Raw genomic sequence first — 20141 nt, forward strand, 5'->3', positions numbered from 1 at the left:
CAAGCTATATCCTTCCGCATGACTTTTCTTCTATGATCCACATACTGCTAGCATAGCGCCCTCTACTGGATTAAAACAGTATAATCCCTTTTAACCTGATTACATAAAGCACAGAAAAAAGTCAATTTATTTTTTAGACTGGAATCAAAAGTTCCTAAAAAAAATCTAAACATAATTAAACTCATATCAATTATTTCTTGTTAGTTTGAATGAACAGTTTTAGTGTTTGCAAAAATTATTTATGTTTTTTTTGGAAGTAAAAATTGCTTCCACATGTGCACGGTCTGATTACCTGCCGTACCGCATCCTTTTGCCAAGCTATTTAATTGCCTGCATGCACACCTACCTACAGACGCATGGATTTGCTGTGTGCCGCTTATAGATTCCCCCATTACCGATCCAACAGGATTGTACATTCTCGTGCAGAAATGATTAAAGGGAACAGTAAACAACAGATGCAGCCAGGAACCCGGTTTGGGTCGCCATTGGAGTGCAGTAGTTAGCGAACCCTCCGGGCTTTCCTCGGCTAATATGGTCGACTTCATTTATGGCGCCTCACACGGCCGGCGTGCAGGTGAAACCGTCCATCTGTCTGCATTCACTTGTCAGTCTCATACAGTTACTTACTGAAAGAATGGCTGCTGGCCATAATCAGCAACAGCTAGCATCATTTAGATGTTGCAATAACACATCAGAGCGTGTCATTAATAGCCACTGGGCCCTGGGATGTGGAAGGGCAGATTGAATGACTTGTAGACTGTGTGAGTGTGTGTGCATGAAACCTTTCAAGCATGAATGTTGCTCCATCTTCAATATGCACTCTTGTTTTTTTTTTTTTTTGCTGAATATCTCTCATTTAGCTGTCTGTCACGCTGCCTGACACAAAATGATGTGTCTATACAGTTTTACAATTTCAGTTTTCATCCACAGTGGCAGCTCGTTTGACAGCTTTTTGCTGCAAGAATTTAAAAGGACAAAGTTCTGGTGAAAGGACAACTTGAACAGAAACAGTAACTTCCTGCACCCCGCATCCTGAAACTGCTGCGTGCAGACAATTTGGAGCATCAGCTAAATGAGATAATAATCCACTATTTATACCCTAATTAATCTTTTTCAGTTCATTTTATTTCTTACCTTGCACCTTTCCTCACCTCTCCCTGCTTCCCTACTTTAAAATAAATCCCCCCCGTGGCTCCTTTGCTCCAAATATCTGCAATCAACACAACAAGACGTTCTCCAAGATTCCTCTTAAGTCATTAATCAGATTGGATTGGATTGCAGTGCCACGGGGGGTTGTTATAACTGATATTCATTTGACAGGGACACAGAGCAAAGGGATCATTTGAGTGACAGCGATTGGCCTGTAATGATTCATTTAAGCAATTCCTCATCATGCCCTTGTGCATTGTGACCACCTTTCCTCTCTTTCTCATCTCCTCTGACACATTTATTTATATATATATTTCACTGTATCACCATTCCTGCACTCCTTTGCCGTTTCTTTTTTTTTTTTTTTTCCCAAGGTCAGTGCATCTCATTTTAATTCGATGATAAAATCCGGTTCCAACTTAAGTCAAATGTCTGTCTCCATCTGGAGTGGAGATTTATCTCAATTACTCCTCCCCTGGCGGATCTGCCGGCCTCTAAACATGAACGTCTGAGTGCCATGTACACCCTGGGACATGCAGTAAATCGTTTGATGTCTTCAGAGGATTCTTTGGACATAGGGAAGGAGCTGTAAATTCCCTTAAACGCAGCACACGGCTTTATCCGTAACAGCAGGGAATCCAGCCCCCGATGAGGAGAAAGTGGGGTAATCTACCGCCTTTTCAATAAACACACTGAAGGAACATTTTAACAAGTAAAAATCCCTTCAAGAAGAAATAACGGCGACCTTGGTTGTGAGGAAGAAGTTTGTATTTATTGCTAATGATACATGATCAGAAGAAGACACTGTGTGTGCACAAACAGGACGAGAAGGCAAAAGAATGGAATTTAGGATATAAGTCAATGGAATATAAGGAATTATTCCCAGGGACAAAAGGAAAGCAGAAAATTCAGCATTGAAGTAAATCCCATCTGCTTGTCTTTGTGCAGGATTTATGAGCTTTAAGATCAGGGGCAGGTTTAGCAGAAGTCTGAGTGGGAAAGTGAAAAAAAAGTAGGTATAAAAGGTTTGGAGGGCCGTGCAACAAGGTTGAAAGTTCCCCAAATTTGAGCCAGAGTGGACTCAGGCTGTGCTTTGGGTGGAGGTGCACCACCAAACAAAAGAAAAAGGAAAGATTTAAACACAGCAGCGATGTTTCTGAGGGGTTGAAGGTCAGTGATTTGATTAGAGCTTGCACAATACGGGGCGAGATACAAAGAGCAATAAAAAAAAAGAGAAAGGACGAAGAAAAACAAGGAGAGGGTAAGAGGCCGCGAAAAGAGAGCAAAGGGAGATCAAGTTAGGGGTGATGGAGAACAGAGGCAAAGGTGGTGTTTGAGGGAGGAGAGTCGGGGACCGTGTGGGTGCTGTAATCTGTCTGTGTCAGAGGGATGATGAAGGGGTCAGGCTCTGCAGTTCACCCTCTGGCCTTTGGAGGAAACAGAGTGACCCTGACCCACCCCTCCCCTCTGCGTCTGCAGCGCCGCCTCACCTGCACGATTTATGACTCGGTCCAGGGCTGAGGACATGCGCGCACCTACTTGGGCTGCTGATTCATGCTTTTGTGTGCACATGCTCACCCAGATCTATAGCTTAAAAACATATTTGACGACAGCAAATAGTGATTCCTGTCCTCGGTTGACGGATTCAGACCTTTTTCTACAAAGAGACCAAGTGAGAATCAATCTGAGGATAATAAAAGATGACTGAAAGAGAGAAGACATGCTGCTGTCGGTTCAGCATACTGCTGTGTCATTCTATTATCCGTTTTACCATGAAGTGCTCCTGCAGATTCAAACCCTCGGACTCTGCATAAAACATGGGCTTGGCCAATGTGGGAGCACCAAATGTCCTGTGGACTGCAGATTTGATTTATCAAGCTGGATTGTGCAGAGGCTACCTTGAAAAAAAAAATACAAGCAAAAGAAAGTTCATGTTGCTATATCTCAAAGAAACCCACCTCCATGGATCTAAGATTGTCGAGCAACAAGAAAAATAATGAGAAAATGTGATATGTATACAAAAATAGGAATAAAATCCATCCATCATGGATCATAGGGTTGCTAAAGCTAGCTAATGTTGAGCAAGGATGGGGTACACCCTGAATGCACTCGTGTGTACACTTATGTGCAATTTAGAGAAAAAAGAAAGGCCTAAATTAGCCAAAACAGCTAGCATGTAGTTAAAATGTTAGCTGAACTCCAAAATAGCCTAAAATACGGAAAAAAGCCTAAATCAGCCAAAACAGCATGTAAATATTAGCCTAGCTTCAAAACAGCCCAAAAAACGTAAAAAGGAAAGCCAGAATAATTCAAAATAGCTAGCATGTTGCTAAAATATTAGCTAAACTTCAAAATAGCCTAAAAAACTGAAAAAAACCTAAATTTGCCAAAACAGCTAGCATGTAAATATTAGCCTAATATCAAAACAGCCTAAAAAACTTTAAAAGAAAAGCCTGAATGAGACAAAATAGCATGCATGTAGCTAAAATATTAGCTAAACTTAGCCTAAAAATGCTAGTAAATGTCAAAATGGTTCAAAAAGCTAGCAGAATGCCAATTTTAAAACTTTAGTGCCCTAACTTTTTAACATAACCATGAATAATAATAAGCCAGGAATATTATTCTACAATCAATCAATTTAAACTTCAAATAACTTTCAGTATTTTACTCTCCATAAAAATATAAATTGTAAAAATTATGCAAGTTAAAAATGAGCAGAAGATGACATCAGGCTATTAATAATAACAATATAAAATGATTTGGAGGGCCAAATCCGGCCCCCGGGCCTTGACTTTGACACGTGGTGGAGCCCAATAAAAAAAATCTAAAGACGAAAGATAAATTCAGCTCACAAAGTACAATAGTTTTGCAATAAATATAAATGAATCAGCAAAAAATAAAATTTTAAATCAAAAGCAGACCAAGTTGCCAAGTTTACTTTCAGTATCAGGTCTCTAAATGCCTGATTCTACTGCAAAGTTGGACTCGGTTTTTTTTTTCGTATGTCTATCGGGACCAACTCACTTTCTCTTATGTGAAAACAACTTTTATCTGTTTTAAGGGCTAAATAAATCAATTTTGATTGATTGCAATTTGCAGAAGCTGTTAGAACGTGTGCGTCTGCTTCATCATTTAGTCTAAAAAGTTGGTGAACTTGTTTTTTTGAATCCATTCTTTTGATCTTTAGTGGTACTTTTTAGCCTCTCGACAGAAATTCTAGTGATTTAGCCAAATAATTAGATGCTCCAAATATATTTGAAATTAAAAATAAAAAAGTCACACATACACATTTTAAGTTTGTAGTTGGACTGCAGAGAACTTAAAGTTCAGGGTCATTGTGAGCAGCAGAATAGTAGTACTGAACATAAAAACATTTTGGATCATTTATGGTTTTTATTGTCTTAGGGTTTAATTTCAGAATATTTTATGGATTTCTAATATTATAATTAATATTTTTAATAGATTTTAATTGTTTTTATTTTGTGTGGTGATTGCAAGTAGATAGCCGCTTTTGAATGTCCTTTGGGATTAATAAAGCTTCTATTCTATTCTATTCTATTCTATTCTATTCTATTCTATTCTATTCTATTCTATTCTGGGCAGTATTACAAACTACACGTTGTTGAAAGTTGTGCATTTCTAAAGGACAACTTCATTGTAGAATTTTCCCATTTGATGAGTGATAAAATGATATTTTAATAATTATGATAATGCATTTTATTTGAAAGTGCCTTTTAAAGCACTTAAGGACACTGTACAAAATAAAACAAAACAAAACAAAAAAAACACCACAATAACATTACTTTACGAAAATGAAGGTGAAGGAAAGTTATGAATTTGGGGATACAGATTTATGCAGTCTGGATTTAAAAACTGAAAAAGAGTCAACGTTCTAGAGTTAGGAATTTTACAACATTAGGACAATTTAAATTTAAATAAAAACAACACAAAAAGTGTGATAAAGTGTCACTATGAATTAAATAAAAAAAAAATCTGAAAAAAACGCATATTACCCCTTTAGTAATTTGCAACGTAACATTAAATTTCTATTAATTTGGCATCATCTTGAAAGGAAAAAATACGGAAGAATTATTTTTTTATAAACATAATTAGGAATAAATTTATTTTTATCCAAAATGTTTTTTAACTTTCCTTGTGATCATTGTCCCGTTGCAAAACTCAAATTGGCTGCATGGCTGATGACTTATAGCTGACTCCACACTGTGTTACCATGCAGAGGAATTCATTTTTAACTACCTGCCTCCAAATTGCTTCAGACCCAAACCATTACCTCCCAACACTGTGCTTTCGAGGAAACACCTTTAGCTTTTTTTATTTATTTTTTTACTTGTCAGCCTAGCTGATGGATGTCTTATATCTTTGTTGTCATGACAACACAAAAAACTGTCCCTGCAATGATTAAAGGTCACAGCTATCCTGCAGGATCTCCTGCTGTTTGTTGAATAAATATTAACACGATCGTGAGTTTATTTTCACGCAAAGTTGAACTTACGCAATTTCATGACCTAAACCGATGACTAAATGTGTCACGATGCGTAAAAACCCTCTAATAGTCATGTGACAGTTGAATTATGACTCCTGACATAATTATCACTCCGCTTTTCCTCTCACTTCCCTCCACAGCTCCACTGAGTGTCTCAGCACTTACTGAATATTGATATACTGCAGGAATCTGTTTTCCACCTTCCACGGTGCTTCCCCGCTTCATTTCATTATTTTACTTTCACACCACACTCTATTTATACCAATTACTTTTGTGATTGATCGAATTGATTTTGAGCTTTTGTCTCCATAAAGTCCTCCGGAGACCAAGAGATCTATGCATAAATAAGACGCGACTTAATGATGACCCATAAACAAAATATGTTTGTTAATGCAATGATTCAGCTGGAAGTGGGAGCCGTAATTTAAAAATATGGCTTATTGTCATAGATGCTAAGTGAAAGCAATCAGGAGGAGGGGAGGTTGGCAGCGAGTGGCGGAAGAGGTGAGGGCCGGGTCGGGGAATATTATTGCCGCAGAGTTGAGGCGGAGGGATTTTCTGCATGGAGATAAGGCGGGAATGAAGGTCGTCCCTCATCCATAACAGATGATTCATCATCTGGCCTGACCTTTAATGCTCGGACTTACCTCTCAACCCCTGCTCTCCATCTAATGCACTGCTCTTCTGCAGGAGGAAGTCGAGCATGTATTGTTCAGAGCAAAACTTGTGTATCTGGGCTGCTAGTAAACATGTTTGAAGAGCAGATGACAAAACTACACACACATTTGCACAAATGTCAAAAGTTCACTGCCTTGTCCTGGTCGTATCTAATGTGACAAATAACTTCTTCCTGCAGTTGTATTGTTCTAATCCCGTTAGTGGGCTCCAGAATGGAAATATAATTACATTTCTGTGGTGCAGGGTCTTTGATAAGACAGCTGCTTGCTGAGCTGAATGCCTAACCATGTTGGATTCCTCACCGCATCGCCTCCTTTTTTTTTTTTTTTTTTTCTTCCTCTCACCACTGTCTGCCACTTCTCTTTCCACCCTCATATCCAGGAGCTCATCCTTTTTTCTCTTTTTTTTCTTGCCTGCTCAGGTATCGCCGTGGATAAGAGAGGCGTTGTCTACTTCGTGGATGGCACCACCATTCAGAAGATTAACGAGCGGGGTTTACTCTCCACCGTGATTGGCTCAAACGGGCTAATGTCGACGCAGCCGCTGAGCTGTGATGCACGCATGGACATCAGCCAGGTAAGTTGCTAGCTTAAAAAAGAAATAAGTATTCGTAGAAATGCAGGAATCAATCATTATAACAAAAATGGATATAATTTCTTACAGTCTGGATTGTTTGTCAATCCACTCACTCCTTCAGTGAGAGACTCCTTAAATAAATAAATGCATTTTTATGTATGAGAAGCAGGAAGCAGCGCGCAGGTCCGATGAGCCCGGCTTGAAAACGCACCGCTAACTAATATGAAGCCTATTAGAGAGGAGGATGAATTATAGATGAGCTCCTGGCTCTGTGGAGGGATATCTGCTCACACGCAGGGATGTGAGGGCCTGTGTCCGTGTGTGTGAATATGCGTGTTGAAGCCAGGTGAACTCCCTGAAGTGCTATTTTATGTCCCGGCGCTCCTGCTAGGTTACAGTTCCTCTGTTTGTTGCTCTCCAGTCTGATCACATTTGTCCTCCATCGAGGTTTTCTTTCAGACCGGCATCACTGCTCCTTAAAACAATCCATTTCTTTCTTTCTTTTTTTTTTTAATACAAAGTTTGTCTGCAAATGCATAAACTAATGAGGATTTGGAGCAGCATTTTTTTCCTTTTGTATCTTTGAAAAACATTGGATTAAAAAAAAAAAAAAAAAAATGGTTTGGAAGATTATGATAAAGAAACACTTGCAGTAGATGTTGGTCTACATCAGGGGTCACCAAACTACGTATCCGGCCCTCCTCCCAAACTGTTTTGGTTAATTTGACGTTTTTCCATTTTTCTAGGCTAATTTGGCATGTAGCTAATGTTTCAGCTACATGCTAGCTGTTTTGGCTAATTTAGTTTTTTTCCATTTTTCAGGTTAATTTAGCATCTAGCTAATTAATATTTTAGCTTTATGCTTGCTGTCTTGGCTAAATTAGACATTTTTCCATTTGTTGGGATAATTTGGCATTTAGATAATATTTTAGCTTTATGCTAGCTGTTTTGGCTAATTTAGGCTTTTTAAAAAATTTTTTAGACTTATTTGGCATTTAGCTAATACTTTAGCTTTATGCTAGCTGTCTTGGCTAAATTAGACATTTTTCCATTTTTTTAGGGCAAATTTAGCATTTAGCTAATATCTCTGCTACATGCTAGCTGTTTTGGGTAATTTAGGCTTTTTACCGTCTTTTTTGGCTAATTTGGGATTTAGCTAATACTTTAGCTTTATGTTAGCTGCTTTGGCTAAATTAGACATTTTTACAGTTTTCTGGGGGGTTAATTTCACATTTAGATAATATTTCAGCTACATGCTAGCTGTTTTGGCTAATTTAGAATTTTTTGAGTTTTTTCGGGAAATTTAGCACCTCACTAATATTTTAGCTAGCTATCAACTTCAGCGTTTTCAACCATCAACTTCAGTGTTTTGAGCTATCAAATCAAGCATCTTCCGCTAATAATCTATTACAGGTAATGCTATATATCTGGTTTTTAAACATTTTTAGCATTATTTTTTCAGTGAAGATTACAGAAATGAATTATTTAAAATTTGGCTGTACGTGGCTTTCTGGAAAACCATAAATTTTTACGTTTAGGCCGTTATTGTTACATTTTTTCTGTTAGTCTACAAACTGACCCCGGCCCACATCAGAAAAGAAAGCACTCTTACAAGAAAAAGTTTGGGGACAAACACATCATCTTAATTTTTCTTTTATGACCAAGATGGTATAAAACAGCCCTTGTATTTGGGGAAGCTATGCCCAGCTTATTTTGTATCCGTCCTTTTATAAAGCAGACAGAGAAATAGGCTTTGTGATGAAGGAGACTATGCTAAAGGGGATAAGAAAGTAAACAGCGAAGCCCCTTTCCCCAGCATTTAGAGAATCACAGCAGTTCCTATTACGATCGCTTTGATATTCCGAGTCGTGTCACTCAGCAGGAATTTCATAAGCCCTAAAAAAAAAAAAAAAAAAAAAAAAAAGACTATTCCATAAAACCACAGGAGCCTTTCTTTTGGTGATGTTTTTTTTTCTTCCTTACTGTCTACTGTGACTGAATCTGTAACTGAGAAGGAACACACTTTCTGACTTGCAATCGAGATTGCTGCTGAGTTTGTAACATTTAGCTTCTGTTTTTTCCCCCAAAATGACTTGTGTTCTGGCATTGTGTTGATGCATCCCTACACAAAAAGCTATATTATGGATAATAACTGCCTTGATATATTAAGCACTATTAGGAATTCGCTGTTTTACTATATTCAGAATGATTCTGACATTCATTTCTTGGATAATATTTTAAAAATCAAACGGTATATTCTTTTATTTAGGCGAGGCTCTGAGCTCCTCTGTCACTGGCGCTCGCCCACGCAGACATTTCACCTCTCAAATTGCCAGCACTCACATTGTCAGTGAGCGCCAACCAGTCTGGCTTCCTGGAGGACACAAATGTACAAGAGGAGAGATGGAGCCAAAAATAAAAAAAAGTCAACAGATAAAACTTCTGCCTGTTGTGTTTTCTGTGGAAGGAAATAAAAACAAAGAAAAGAAAAAGGAAAATGTGCGATTTAACCTGACTTAAATGCTAATGTTTAAGGGGTTATAGCATGGCAAATCAACTTTTTGACCTTTTAAGTGTTTTATAATGTTCATTTCTCACTATATAAACAACTCCAAAGTGGTACTTTGATCAATTTTCCTCTAAAAACCTGCGCTCTCAGCACCAGCCCCTCCCAATGAGCAGGTTCTCATGAGTTGATGTAACAAAGTGAGAATTGACCCTTCCAGGAAGAGTCTCTGCCCCAAGCTAACACAAACACAAACTTTCGCTAGCGGCGATAAGAGATCGAAGCGTCTTACTTCTGATTCGGAAAAGCTACACATTTGCAATCGGGAGGCAGCAGCCTCATTTTTAGAGAAGAGCAGGACAATTTTTATCTAAAAGCTGACATCGGTCAGTCGCCGCCCGGCTGAAGTTTGAGGTCGCGCCTTGGCAGTCCAGAGACAGACTGGGATGGTGCCGTTACAAAATCGGGTGACAGCTGGAATGGTGGCAGCAGCTCTGATTGGACATTGTGTAAAGCCTCAACGGAATTGCTAGCTTAGTGCTATATTGGTGCCTTCTAATCAATTTCTGCCAATAAACGGGTAGCTGTAGCAGTTCTGCCCCAACCGTCCTGTTCCATTTTTCTAGGGACATACAACGGATGGGGGCCCTCAAGAGGTACTGTGTAATGGGTCCATTTAACAATGGAAATGCTCAAAATACCGGACCATACCACATCAAACCGCTCAGTGGAAACGAGGCTTTAATGTATCCAGTTTAAAAAAATAGCAGAGCAGGAATGTTTTTTTCTGACAAATGTAACGACTGAGTAATAGTTGTTAGTTTCTCAGTAGAAGTCGATGGGATTTTGGCTCTTTTAGACCAGCAGGTACTTCCTGTTTGGTAGTGGGGTGGAGTCAGTGTCTTCTATGGTACAGACCTGCGGACTTCATAAAAAAGTGAACCATCATTGGAGTCAAAAAGCTCATTTCCGGCGCAGAGGTGATGCATGTGCTGTTTGCTGAGGGGAGGGGGGCGCGCAGAGTCCCGCCTGATGAAGCTCCCCACCTCTTAAAATGGAATTTCAGAGTGAAACCTTTTCTCGCTCTCATTTGACAGAGCCAATAATTGGACGTGTCAGTGGCAATTCAACATGATCCATTTATTTACCAATCCGTCGTCTGAGTCATCAATCACCTGACCCCCCCCCTCACACCCGCTGGCACCGCCTCGTCTCGGCGGCAGCTCACACTTTGTTTGAGTGCGACACGGACAGTGATGTGAGTGGCTGTAGGGTTGTTGTCTGGCTTTGACCCCCACCGCGCTCGCCGACATGGTGTGCTATTTGAGCAGGCAGCGATGGCGGTTATTGGATGACATTTGGAGCGGAGCCGAGGCGAGCTGTTGTGGGTCTTGAATAAACACAGGGAGGGCTCCCTGCCCGCCGCTGACCTTTGCATGAGCTGGGAGGGTCAGGAGGCCTAACACTATGTTATTAAGGAGATATTATTTGCAGCACCTGTAACTGACTCTTGTGGGCAGTTTCCACCGAGGCTGTCTTGCTGTTTTCTTTCTCACCTTTGATGGAAAACACAGTGGCTACATGCACGGATGTCATTCTGCAGGTGCGCTTGGAGTGGCCAACAGACCTCGCCATTAACCCGCTGGACAACTCGCTCTACATCCTGGACAACAACATCGTCCTGCAGGTAAAGGAACACAGTTTTTTTTTTTTCTCCTTCTACATGTGACATTAAGCAGATATTTCAAAGGAATGGCCAACACTGATCCTAAATATGCAATTTCTGGGAAATTTCTAGGGCATTCAATTTAATAATTGTAGATTCAGACAGCACTACAAAATGGCAAACGCACTATATAGTGAGAAGTGAAGGAATTCCGACATATTTTAACTAGGGAAAAATAAATATATACATAAAACATAAATTGGTTAAAATGAAACCACAAAAGTACTATTGCTCCAAAAAAGGAACTAACATCAACAACCCAAAAATTGGGTTGATGGGTTTTAGAAGTGTACAGCGATTAAATTCTTATTGGAAGATGGTAAGTTTGGTTCTTGCCTTTTTCCACCCATGTGTTGAAGTGTCCTTGGGAAACTGAACCGAGCATTAGTCCTGGTGGTCCCGGTTGAGGTTGACATCAGTGGGGCTGGGTTGATAAAATCGATTTAAGCTTAAAAGATCAATAATAGATCCATAAAAATAGATATTGATGTAGTACATAAAGCTAAAGTCTAATAGCTTGATGCTAACGTTTAATAGAATTTCCCATAGGACTGCTAATGCTAAGACTTGGTCGACCTAAACCTACACTAAATTAACATCTTTATAAACTCACAGGCATGAATTTTTCCAAATTAGTTCAAGGAAATATTTTTTAAATTAACCAATTGTGATCTAAAGCACTGTTTTGGCTAATTCTTTGCTTATTCTTCTGGAAAAAAAAGTGTACTGCTATAGCGCAAGCTCCACCTAGTGGCCAAACTGAAACGCTCTCCAGGAGAAGCTGAACAATGTTTACAATGTTAATAATCTGAACATTTTTGGTAGTTTCTCCTATTGAGAAATCATAACTCTGTATGCTATTAATAATCTCATTATTTCACTAATACATTTTACAGTATGTGAACTGTATTAAATTAATATAAATATTAAAAACGTTTAGTAGATTATTAATATATTTTTAAACTGAATCGAATTGAAAAGAATTGAAACAAATTGGAATTGAATCGATCCAGGCTCATGTGAATCAAATTGTTTCTGGAAATTATTATTGAGACCCAGTTTTCATGAATGTATGTGTGCATGGGTGAATATGACCATGACTGGGTCTTCTAGGAAAGGTAGAAAAGTGTCGTATTACTTGAATGCCTCTACTAAGGATGAAAATTGTTGAATCCACACTCATGTCAGTAGCACTCAAACAATTTCTTTCCTTCTCCAAATAGCAGGAATAGGTTTTGCAAATTTGCATATTTAACTTTAGTGACCAATTGACCGGTGACACTATAAAATGTTCAGAGGATGTGCAAGGTCAGCCATGTTTGTGTGCTCTTCAAACATGTCAGAGTGTAAAACTTAAAACTCACTTATTAGTCTGACTACGAATTATAATAATTTTTTGATTATCATTTATTTAGAATTCATATAATGGATCAGAATTGTTTATTAATTGCAATCGATGCATCTTATAATCAATTTCACTTTCAGCTGGGAAAGCCTGAAGAATCATTGGTTGATAAAGTGGACCTGATGTTCCAGTCGCCTTCAGTCTGACACAGACATTAAAGAGAACTTCATTTTTTTCAGGTGTCAGAGAGTCTTCAGGTGCGCATAGTCGCCGGGCGACCCATTCACTGCCAGGTTCCAGGAATCGACCATCACCTGGTGAGCCGGGCTGCAGTGCGTGCCACCCTAGAGGCTGCAAAGGCCATCGCCCTCTCACACCTGGGCACCCTGTTCATCGCAGAGACGGATGAGAGGCGAATCAACCGCATCCAACAGGTTAGGACGAACACCACTGATAAATCATACTGGAAGCCATCATAAAACCCATATATATATATTTTGTTATACATTTTTCACAAATGGGGCGTGGCCTTCTGATTAACAATGGTGTGTCAAATCTTCAACTCTAGAAAATATATTTTTACATTTTTGGAATATCCAGGGTTTGGTGATGTCATTTTCTGTTAAAATACAGACCCGGAAAATACATAAATTAGCTTAATGGAAACAAATGTTTTCTTGTCTTTGGGCTTAAAAAACATGCAATACTTCTCTGCACCAATTATATTTTTCTACTTCCTCCAAGATTACAACCGTATCAGAATATCTGAAATTGTAGATCACAAAGCAATTAATTGCTGCAGAAAAAGTAAAGGAAATGGTTTGATTACTTTCATACAAACAATCCATCAAGCCTGATTTCCGTAATTTACTTTTCTGTTAGTTTGTTTCTAAATTAGATGCCGTGCAGTTAGAAGATTTTCAATCTTCCTAGTGTGTTTGGAAGCACACAACTCTGCAGAGCCCCAAATGAATTAGTCAAAAGACTGTTTTCATTTTTTAAAAAGCTGTTTTTCTTCAATAGCCAGCTGCTGGCTTCCACAGGTCTGCAGCATTTTGGCACCAACACCTAGAAAAATACCTCCTGCTGCACTTCATCAATAGTGCCTTTGTGGCCGACAGCACCACGCTGAGCCTGTGTGGAGGCAGACGGAACATAAAATGCCTCAGATGCCTTTTTGATGGAGACTGACCAGCCATGTTGGATGGGGGCAATGAAAATGATTGTTTTTTTCCTGACTTCATTTGTGATTTGGAGACCTGTAATTATTAAGCTTCTCAGTATGGAATCAGGATTTAGACTTCAGCTCTGTGCCTATTGATTATTATTGTTTTTAAAAAATAGCAAAAGGTTTATTCAAATTTTATAAGAGACTATTAACCCTTTAGCACCTAAGGTGTCGCCAGTGATGCTAAAAAAAAATCTTTAACGCACTATAACTTTTCCACCGTTAAGAGATCAACATAATCCCAGTAGATTCTGAAGGAGAAAAGCAGCTCGAACCGATCATGTTATCGGTGGAAAAGTTACAGCAAATCAAATAACACAAACACTGGAGCTCCGGTGTTAAAGGGTTAACGCCTAGATGTTTTAACATGGCCGTAATGTGTGTAAAGCGTACTCATATGCTCTTTATTTCTGGCTTAAACATTAAGCACATGCATAATCAATAATGCTCCCACAAGCGATTATTTTAATGGTCGACTAACCACGGATAATTTTTCAGATTAGTTGACTATTAGAGTCATGTACAAAGTAGATGCAGAACACACATCTTTGTAATCATTAGCTTTAAACTAACTAAAAACTTGCATTACCTGTGATAATGCTAGTGTAAATGCAGTAAGCTAAATTTGGCCGCTGAAGATGCTAGTACTGATAGCTGAAGATGTTGAAATTGATAGCTGAAAATGCTAAAGCTAATACATGAAAACACTGAAGCTGATAGCCAGCTAAAATAGTAGTTAAATGCCAAATTAGCTTAGAAAAATTACAAAAAAAGCCTAAGTTAGTCAAAACAGTCATGTAGCCGAAATAATATTAAACTCCAAAACACCCTAAAAGACAAGAAAAAAGACCAAATAAGCCAAAATAGCTAGCATGTTGCTGAAATATTAGCTAAACTCCAAAATAGCCTAAAAAAATCCAAATTAGCCAAAATACCTAGCATGCAGCTAAAATATTAGCCAAAACAGCCTAAAAAACAAAAAAAACCTAAGTTTGCCAGAACAGCTAGCATGTAGCTGAAATATTAGCTAAACTTCCAAAATAATTTACAAAATAGCCTAAATTAGCCAAAATAGTTAGCATGCAGCTGAAATATTAGCTAAATTCCAAAACAGCCTACAAAACTAAAAAAAGTCTAAGTTAGCCAAAGCAGCTAGCATGTAGCTGAAATATTAGCTAAACTCCAACATAGCCTGAAAAAGAAAACAAAAGCCTACATTATCCAAAATAACTAGCATGCAAAGGGCTGCACGGTGGCGCAAAGGGCTGCACGGTGGCGCAGTGGTTAGCGCTCTTGCCTCACAGCGAGAAGGCCCCGGTTCAATTCCCGGCTGGGACCTTTCTGTGTGGAGTTTGCATGTTCTCCCCGTGCATGCGTGGGTTTTCACCGGGGACTCCGGCTTCCTCCCACCGTCCAAAAACATGCTTCATAGGTTAATTGGTGACTCTAAATTGCCCCTAGGTGTGAATGTGAGAGTGGATGTGTGTGTGATTGAGGCCCTGCGACAGACTGGCGACCTGTCCAGGGTGAACCCCACCTTCACCCATCAGCAGCCAGGATAGGCTCCGGCACCCCCGCAACCCCGAAAGGGAAGAAGCGCTCAGGAAGATGAATGAATGAATGAACTAGCATGCAGCCGAAATATTAGCCCTAAAAAACTTAAATGTGAAAAAAGTCCAAAAGGCTAGCATTTTGCCTTCATATTATCCAACTTTACTGGACTCTGACCCCATATAATATAAAATAACGACTAATCGAGTAATATGCTAGTCGTAGACTATTTTAACAATCGATTAGTCGACTAATTGTTGCAGCCCTAATAATCCACATGTCACTTTTTTTTCTTTACAGCTTCAGTAGAGTTAGTGAAAATTATTGGAGATTTGAGGTGCATAAAATTTACAATCATTAGTACCATAACTAGCTTATATTTTAGTAAGAACAAGCTTTAATCAGTTTGTGAAGATTATTATTTTTTTTTTAATTCCACTCCCTCTGGAGTTTTTTGCTTGCTGCCCTCCCGCTGCGACGTAAAAGCGATTAGTAAAGCTCGTCAGGAAAAACCTGGAGGAAGTATGAGTATTTTCCTGGGTCAAGGTGATGAAACACCTTTAATTTTTGGGCTTGAAATTCCAATTTTTTATACCTCGTGTGTTTCACTTAGGAATTCTCTCTGTTGTGGAGCTGCAGTTTTGGGGGAATTATGCCCACTTTCTCTAGGTGGAAAGTAGTTGAAGAAGATCAATGCCACTTTTATCTGTGTGAATTAATAATGAGGCCTAAAAAGCGCACCTGAAAAGACTGGAAACAGCTGCTCCGTCTCTCTATTGATCTCCATATAAATAAACTTATATGGATAAATAAATGAAGCAAATAAAAAAAAGCAATAAAAATTATGGGCTTTGGAGGAACAATATTGGCGTCTAGCTGGTATCAGCCCTTGAATCTGTGTCTGTAAATGGCAGCCAATAAAGTGTAATTTCTTTGAAAAAAGCTCTCTGGGTACATTTTTGAGGGATAATAAAGTTAATATAGCAATGATCTAAATCAAACATGCCGCTTTCCTCAATTACTATCAAACAGTGCATGCAGCTCTGCTTGTACGGACTCAGGAAGCAAGCAACTTTTTTTTTTTATCCAAAAAAAAGAAAAAAAACATTAATTATTTTTCTAAAATCAATTTTATTGAAGCAAATTGTGGACAGATAAGCCTATATTGATTTCATTACTTAAAAAATACCAAATCTGCATTCATTTTTGATGTAAAATGATTCACCTGTTGTTTTGTACGGTGGCCCTGAAGGGCAAATCACACCAACTTGATGCAAGCATATTTTAAAGATTACATTAACAATTAAAACAGCAGAACAAATAGTACAAAAAAGAAGAGCATTGTATTTTAGAAATCAAAACAAAATAAAATTTTAAAATAAATATGTAAAAATGTAATGTTTGGGAAATTTTGATTTTGATGTTTGAGTTTCATCAAATGCATCTTCAATGTCTGGATACTAATAAAACTTGTATGATTTTTATTGTACATATCCAGTATCGCTTCATGCCTAATAACTTTTGGTTAAAAGGATGGACAAACATCAAGATCCAATCAGCACTTTCCCATAATTCCTACATCTTCCAGTTTCCTCTTTTGTTTATTTTTCAAACATTTTATTTTACTTTTTGGAAATTACTTTTGTTTTCCGAAATGATTTTTTTTTTTTTTTTTTTTTTTTTTACCAAAACCAGTAAAAGCAAATATTATGGGATAAAACAATACTGGATATGCGCCGTACTAATCATAAAACCTATATTAGTACGTGGTCATCAAAGACGAAATTTGAAAAAATTCATCATCATCCACGTGATGTCCCATAGTACCTACTTTGTTATTACTATGCTTCATGTTTTAACATTTTACTTTAATTTCTGGAAATTATTTTTGCTTTCTAAAATGTTTAATTTTTTTATTGTGTTTTGGTTTCTAAAATGTATTTTTTTGCCTTGATTGAATTGTCGATGTGATTGACACTTCAGGGCCACCGTACTTTTGTCTGATAAATTAGAGCTTTAGAAAAGAAGCTGTTGATGGAGCGTATATGTCATCTCCTGTTCTACAATGATCTCCCGTGTATGAAGTGTCTGCTTTTGAAAATCTCCACAGGTGTCAACCAATGGAGAGATATCGATCATCTCTGGAGCCCCCACGGAGTGCGATTGTAAGATAGATCCAAACTGTGACTGCTTCTCTGGTGGGTCAAAAGGCACACAAACAAACACACACGCACACAGAGTGCATCGCTGCAGGATTAAGCAACATGACTTTATTAGATTAGCTTTAATAGGATTACGGGGCTTAAAAAAACAGCATTTTTTTTTATCTGATATAAGTTGAGAGTGTATTTAGAGGAAACAAAAACTGGATCATTTTAAAAGCTGACATGATTTGATAAAGTTGGTAAGTGTTCATATCGAGTGAGTAAATCTTGTCTGTGTCCCTGCTGGCCAATAATTTCATTATCTGTGCTTGGGAATAACTGTTCGTCTCATCTGTTTCCTGCAATGTTTCCTTCCATTTCAGCTTGTCTAAATTATTTAAGTCAGTCAGGCTGTTAATATCTCAGAGGCTTGACTTTCCTTGGAAAACACAAAAAAAAACATCAGATAATGAGGTTTATGTAAATGACGACAAGGCTGTGTACAGGAAAAGATGAACCCTGATGTCATAATACGAAAAGCAGTTTGACGAAGAAGGCCTCTCTCTATGTGTGTTGGATACAGTGAACCATAGAGCATTGGTATTCAAGGAGAAGGTTTCTCTTTTCAAAAACGTCCAGCAAAACTTACCACGTTTTGTAGCAAATTACAGCTGGCAGAGCAAAAAAAAAAAAACAACCTACTTTTAGATTCTGAAGGTTTGGACTCTTTGGCGTGGGATTGAAGGGCAGCAGCAATGCAACAAAAGGAAACAGAAAAGGAAGAAACATATAAGCAGATGTTCCTTTGACGGTTAGGCTATGCTTTCATTGTAAGTGTCAGAGGATGTGATTTTATCATTTAATTCTGCACATTTTTTTTTTTCCTGTTCAAAATAGAGGAAAGTGTCTCTCCTGTGCCACAAACCAATGGGCTGTAACCATCCCCATTTCTTGGGTTGTACTTTGCATATTTTCAATCATGTCTTGCTGTTAACAGATGATTACTCTCTTCAGAGGTTTTCCGTTTCCGTCCCTTCGCAGTAAACACTCACATGGCGTCTTTGAAAACACGCACACACACAAGTACGAGAGGCCATGAACACACCGGTTTCACATGAAAACGTGCCCACGGATGATGATGCGCATGCTGCCAAGAGATAAACTGGCACCCCGCTGCATGTACAGACCCATCAGAGACCCCGGGTCCATTGCAGACTGCTTCTGAAGGCCTTCACCTGGCTGTTATCCAGCTGTGTTACTGAAGATATCTGGAAGCAGTCAATCCCCCACCACCGCCGTCTGATAAGGTCGCTATCAAAGTGGTCATCATATCCACTACGCTTAGGGGGGCGTCTACAGTGTCCCACCAAGTCCAAGTCCTGAACCAAACTGATAACTGTCAAAGTGACACCATGGGGTCTTCGTATTTCACATTTCACTGTTGTGTGTGACTTCTGCCTTGTACTCTACAGAGCGTTTGGAACTGAAGATGTTTTTCCCGAAGCCATTATGTCAATGAGACGTTTATTCCCTCATAAATAATGTGCTCTTGTTGGTCTTATCAGGGGACGGAGGCTACGCTCGCGATGCCCGCCTCAAAGCTCCGTCTTCACTGGCTGTGGCGCCCAACGGGACCTTATATATTGCTGATCTCGGCAACATTCGGATCAGGGCTGTCTGTCCCAACCAGCCTCAGCCCAACCCAAATGGGATGGTGGAGATCAGCTCCCCTCTGGATCAGGAGCTCTATCTCTTCAGCCAGGTACCCAGCGCTTAAGCTTGGTCGATTATCAGGGCAGGACTCCTTACAGGCAGTTAAGTGTTGCTATGAGAACATGTCGACTTTTTAAAGAAAACAGGGTCAAGAAGCCCTTTTGGATGCTTACTCAGTAGTGACACCTCACCAGTTCACCTGCTGTTCACTGGATCTTCCAAAAAACTAGTAACATGTTTAAAGATGATAAAAATCATGTTTTTGGTGTTTTAACATGTTCCTTTGGCATTTTTAGAAGACATATAAAGAAAAATAAGCATAAAAATTAGCATTTCTTTATTTAAATTGATGTCATACATGGGCAGATGGAAAAATGGCGTTGGAAAAAGCTTGTAGGTGTGAAGTGGAACCCACTACGGCAAGCCGCAAGCTCTCTGCTCCATTCCGATACATCCGCTTCCAGACAAATAAATCCTTGTTTTTCCTCGACTGAGCTGGCATCCCGCTCAGAACTGTACAACTAGACCGCTCCAATGTTACTCACCATTTTCGTTAATGTTAGGTTGGGGTTGTGAGGGTCTGTAAGCTAGCGGGGGAGGGTGTTAACAAGAAAGGGCGGGTTTACTCTATGCTAAAGTCCAAATTCCTTCACTACTCCCTCTATAGAGCACTTTTGTAGTGCTGTCCGAATCTACAATTCAAAATCCAATTTCCCAGAAGTCTTTGCGAAATCGCGCATCAACGCTCACTACATTTGGGAATATGGACCACAATGCATTGCGTTTGAGCAATTTTTTAAATATCTTATCAACGTTTTCATCATCAGAACACAGTGGATTTATAAATAGCTGTTGCAAAATATTTTGATTTGTTTAGGGTTTTTTTTGCTGGTTGTGTATGAATAATCATTACATACGTGTTTACGCTTAGCGCACGCGGGGGTAGGGCTGAGCATTCCAAGGGGGCTAAATGAAGATAAGTTATTTATTTATTTATTTTTCGTTTATAATTTTTTTTTCT

At 38.8% G+C, this 20141-nt stretch overlaps 1 protein-coding gene across 1 annotated transcript in view; it reads left to right on the forward strand.

The window, feature by feature from the left end:
* The window catches only part of tenm1 (teneurin transmembrane protein 1), a 248939-nt gene that overhangs the window by 208130 nt on the left and 20668 nt on the right, over window positions 1-20141 (forward strand). The window contains exons 23-27 of the mRNA XM_024283139.2: window positions 6753-6907; window positions 11017-11100; window positions 12724-12918; window positions 17374-17461; window positions 18973-19169. Coding sequence (XP_024138907.1) covers window positions 6753-6907; window positions 11017-11100; window positions 12724-12918; window positions 17374-17461; window positions 18973-19169 — 719 coding nt within the window. The remainder of the gene's footprint in view (window positions 1-6752; window positions 6908-11016; window positions 11101-12723; window positions 12919-17373; window positions 17462-18972; window positions 19170-20141) is intronic.

Source organism: Oryzias melastigma, linkage group LG10, assembly GCF_002922805.2.
Source record: "Oryzias melastigma strain HK-1 linkage group LG10, ASM292280v2, whole genome shotgun sequence".
NCBI lineage: Eukaryota > Metazoa > Chordata > Actinopteri > Beloniformes > Adrianichthyidae > Oryzias > Oryzias melastigma.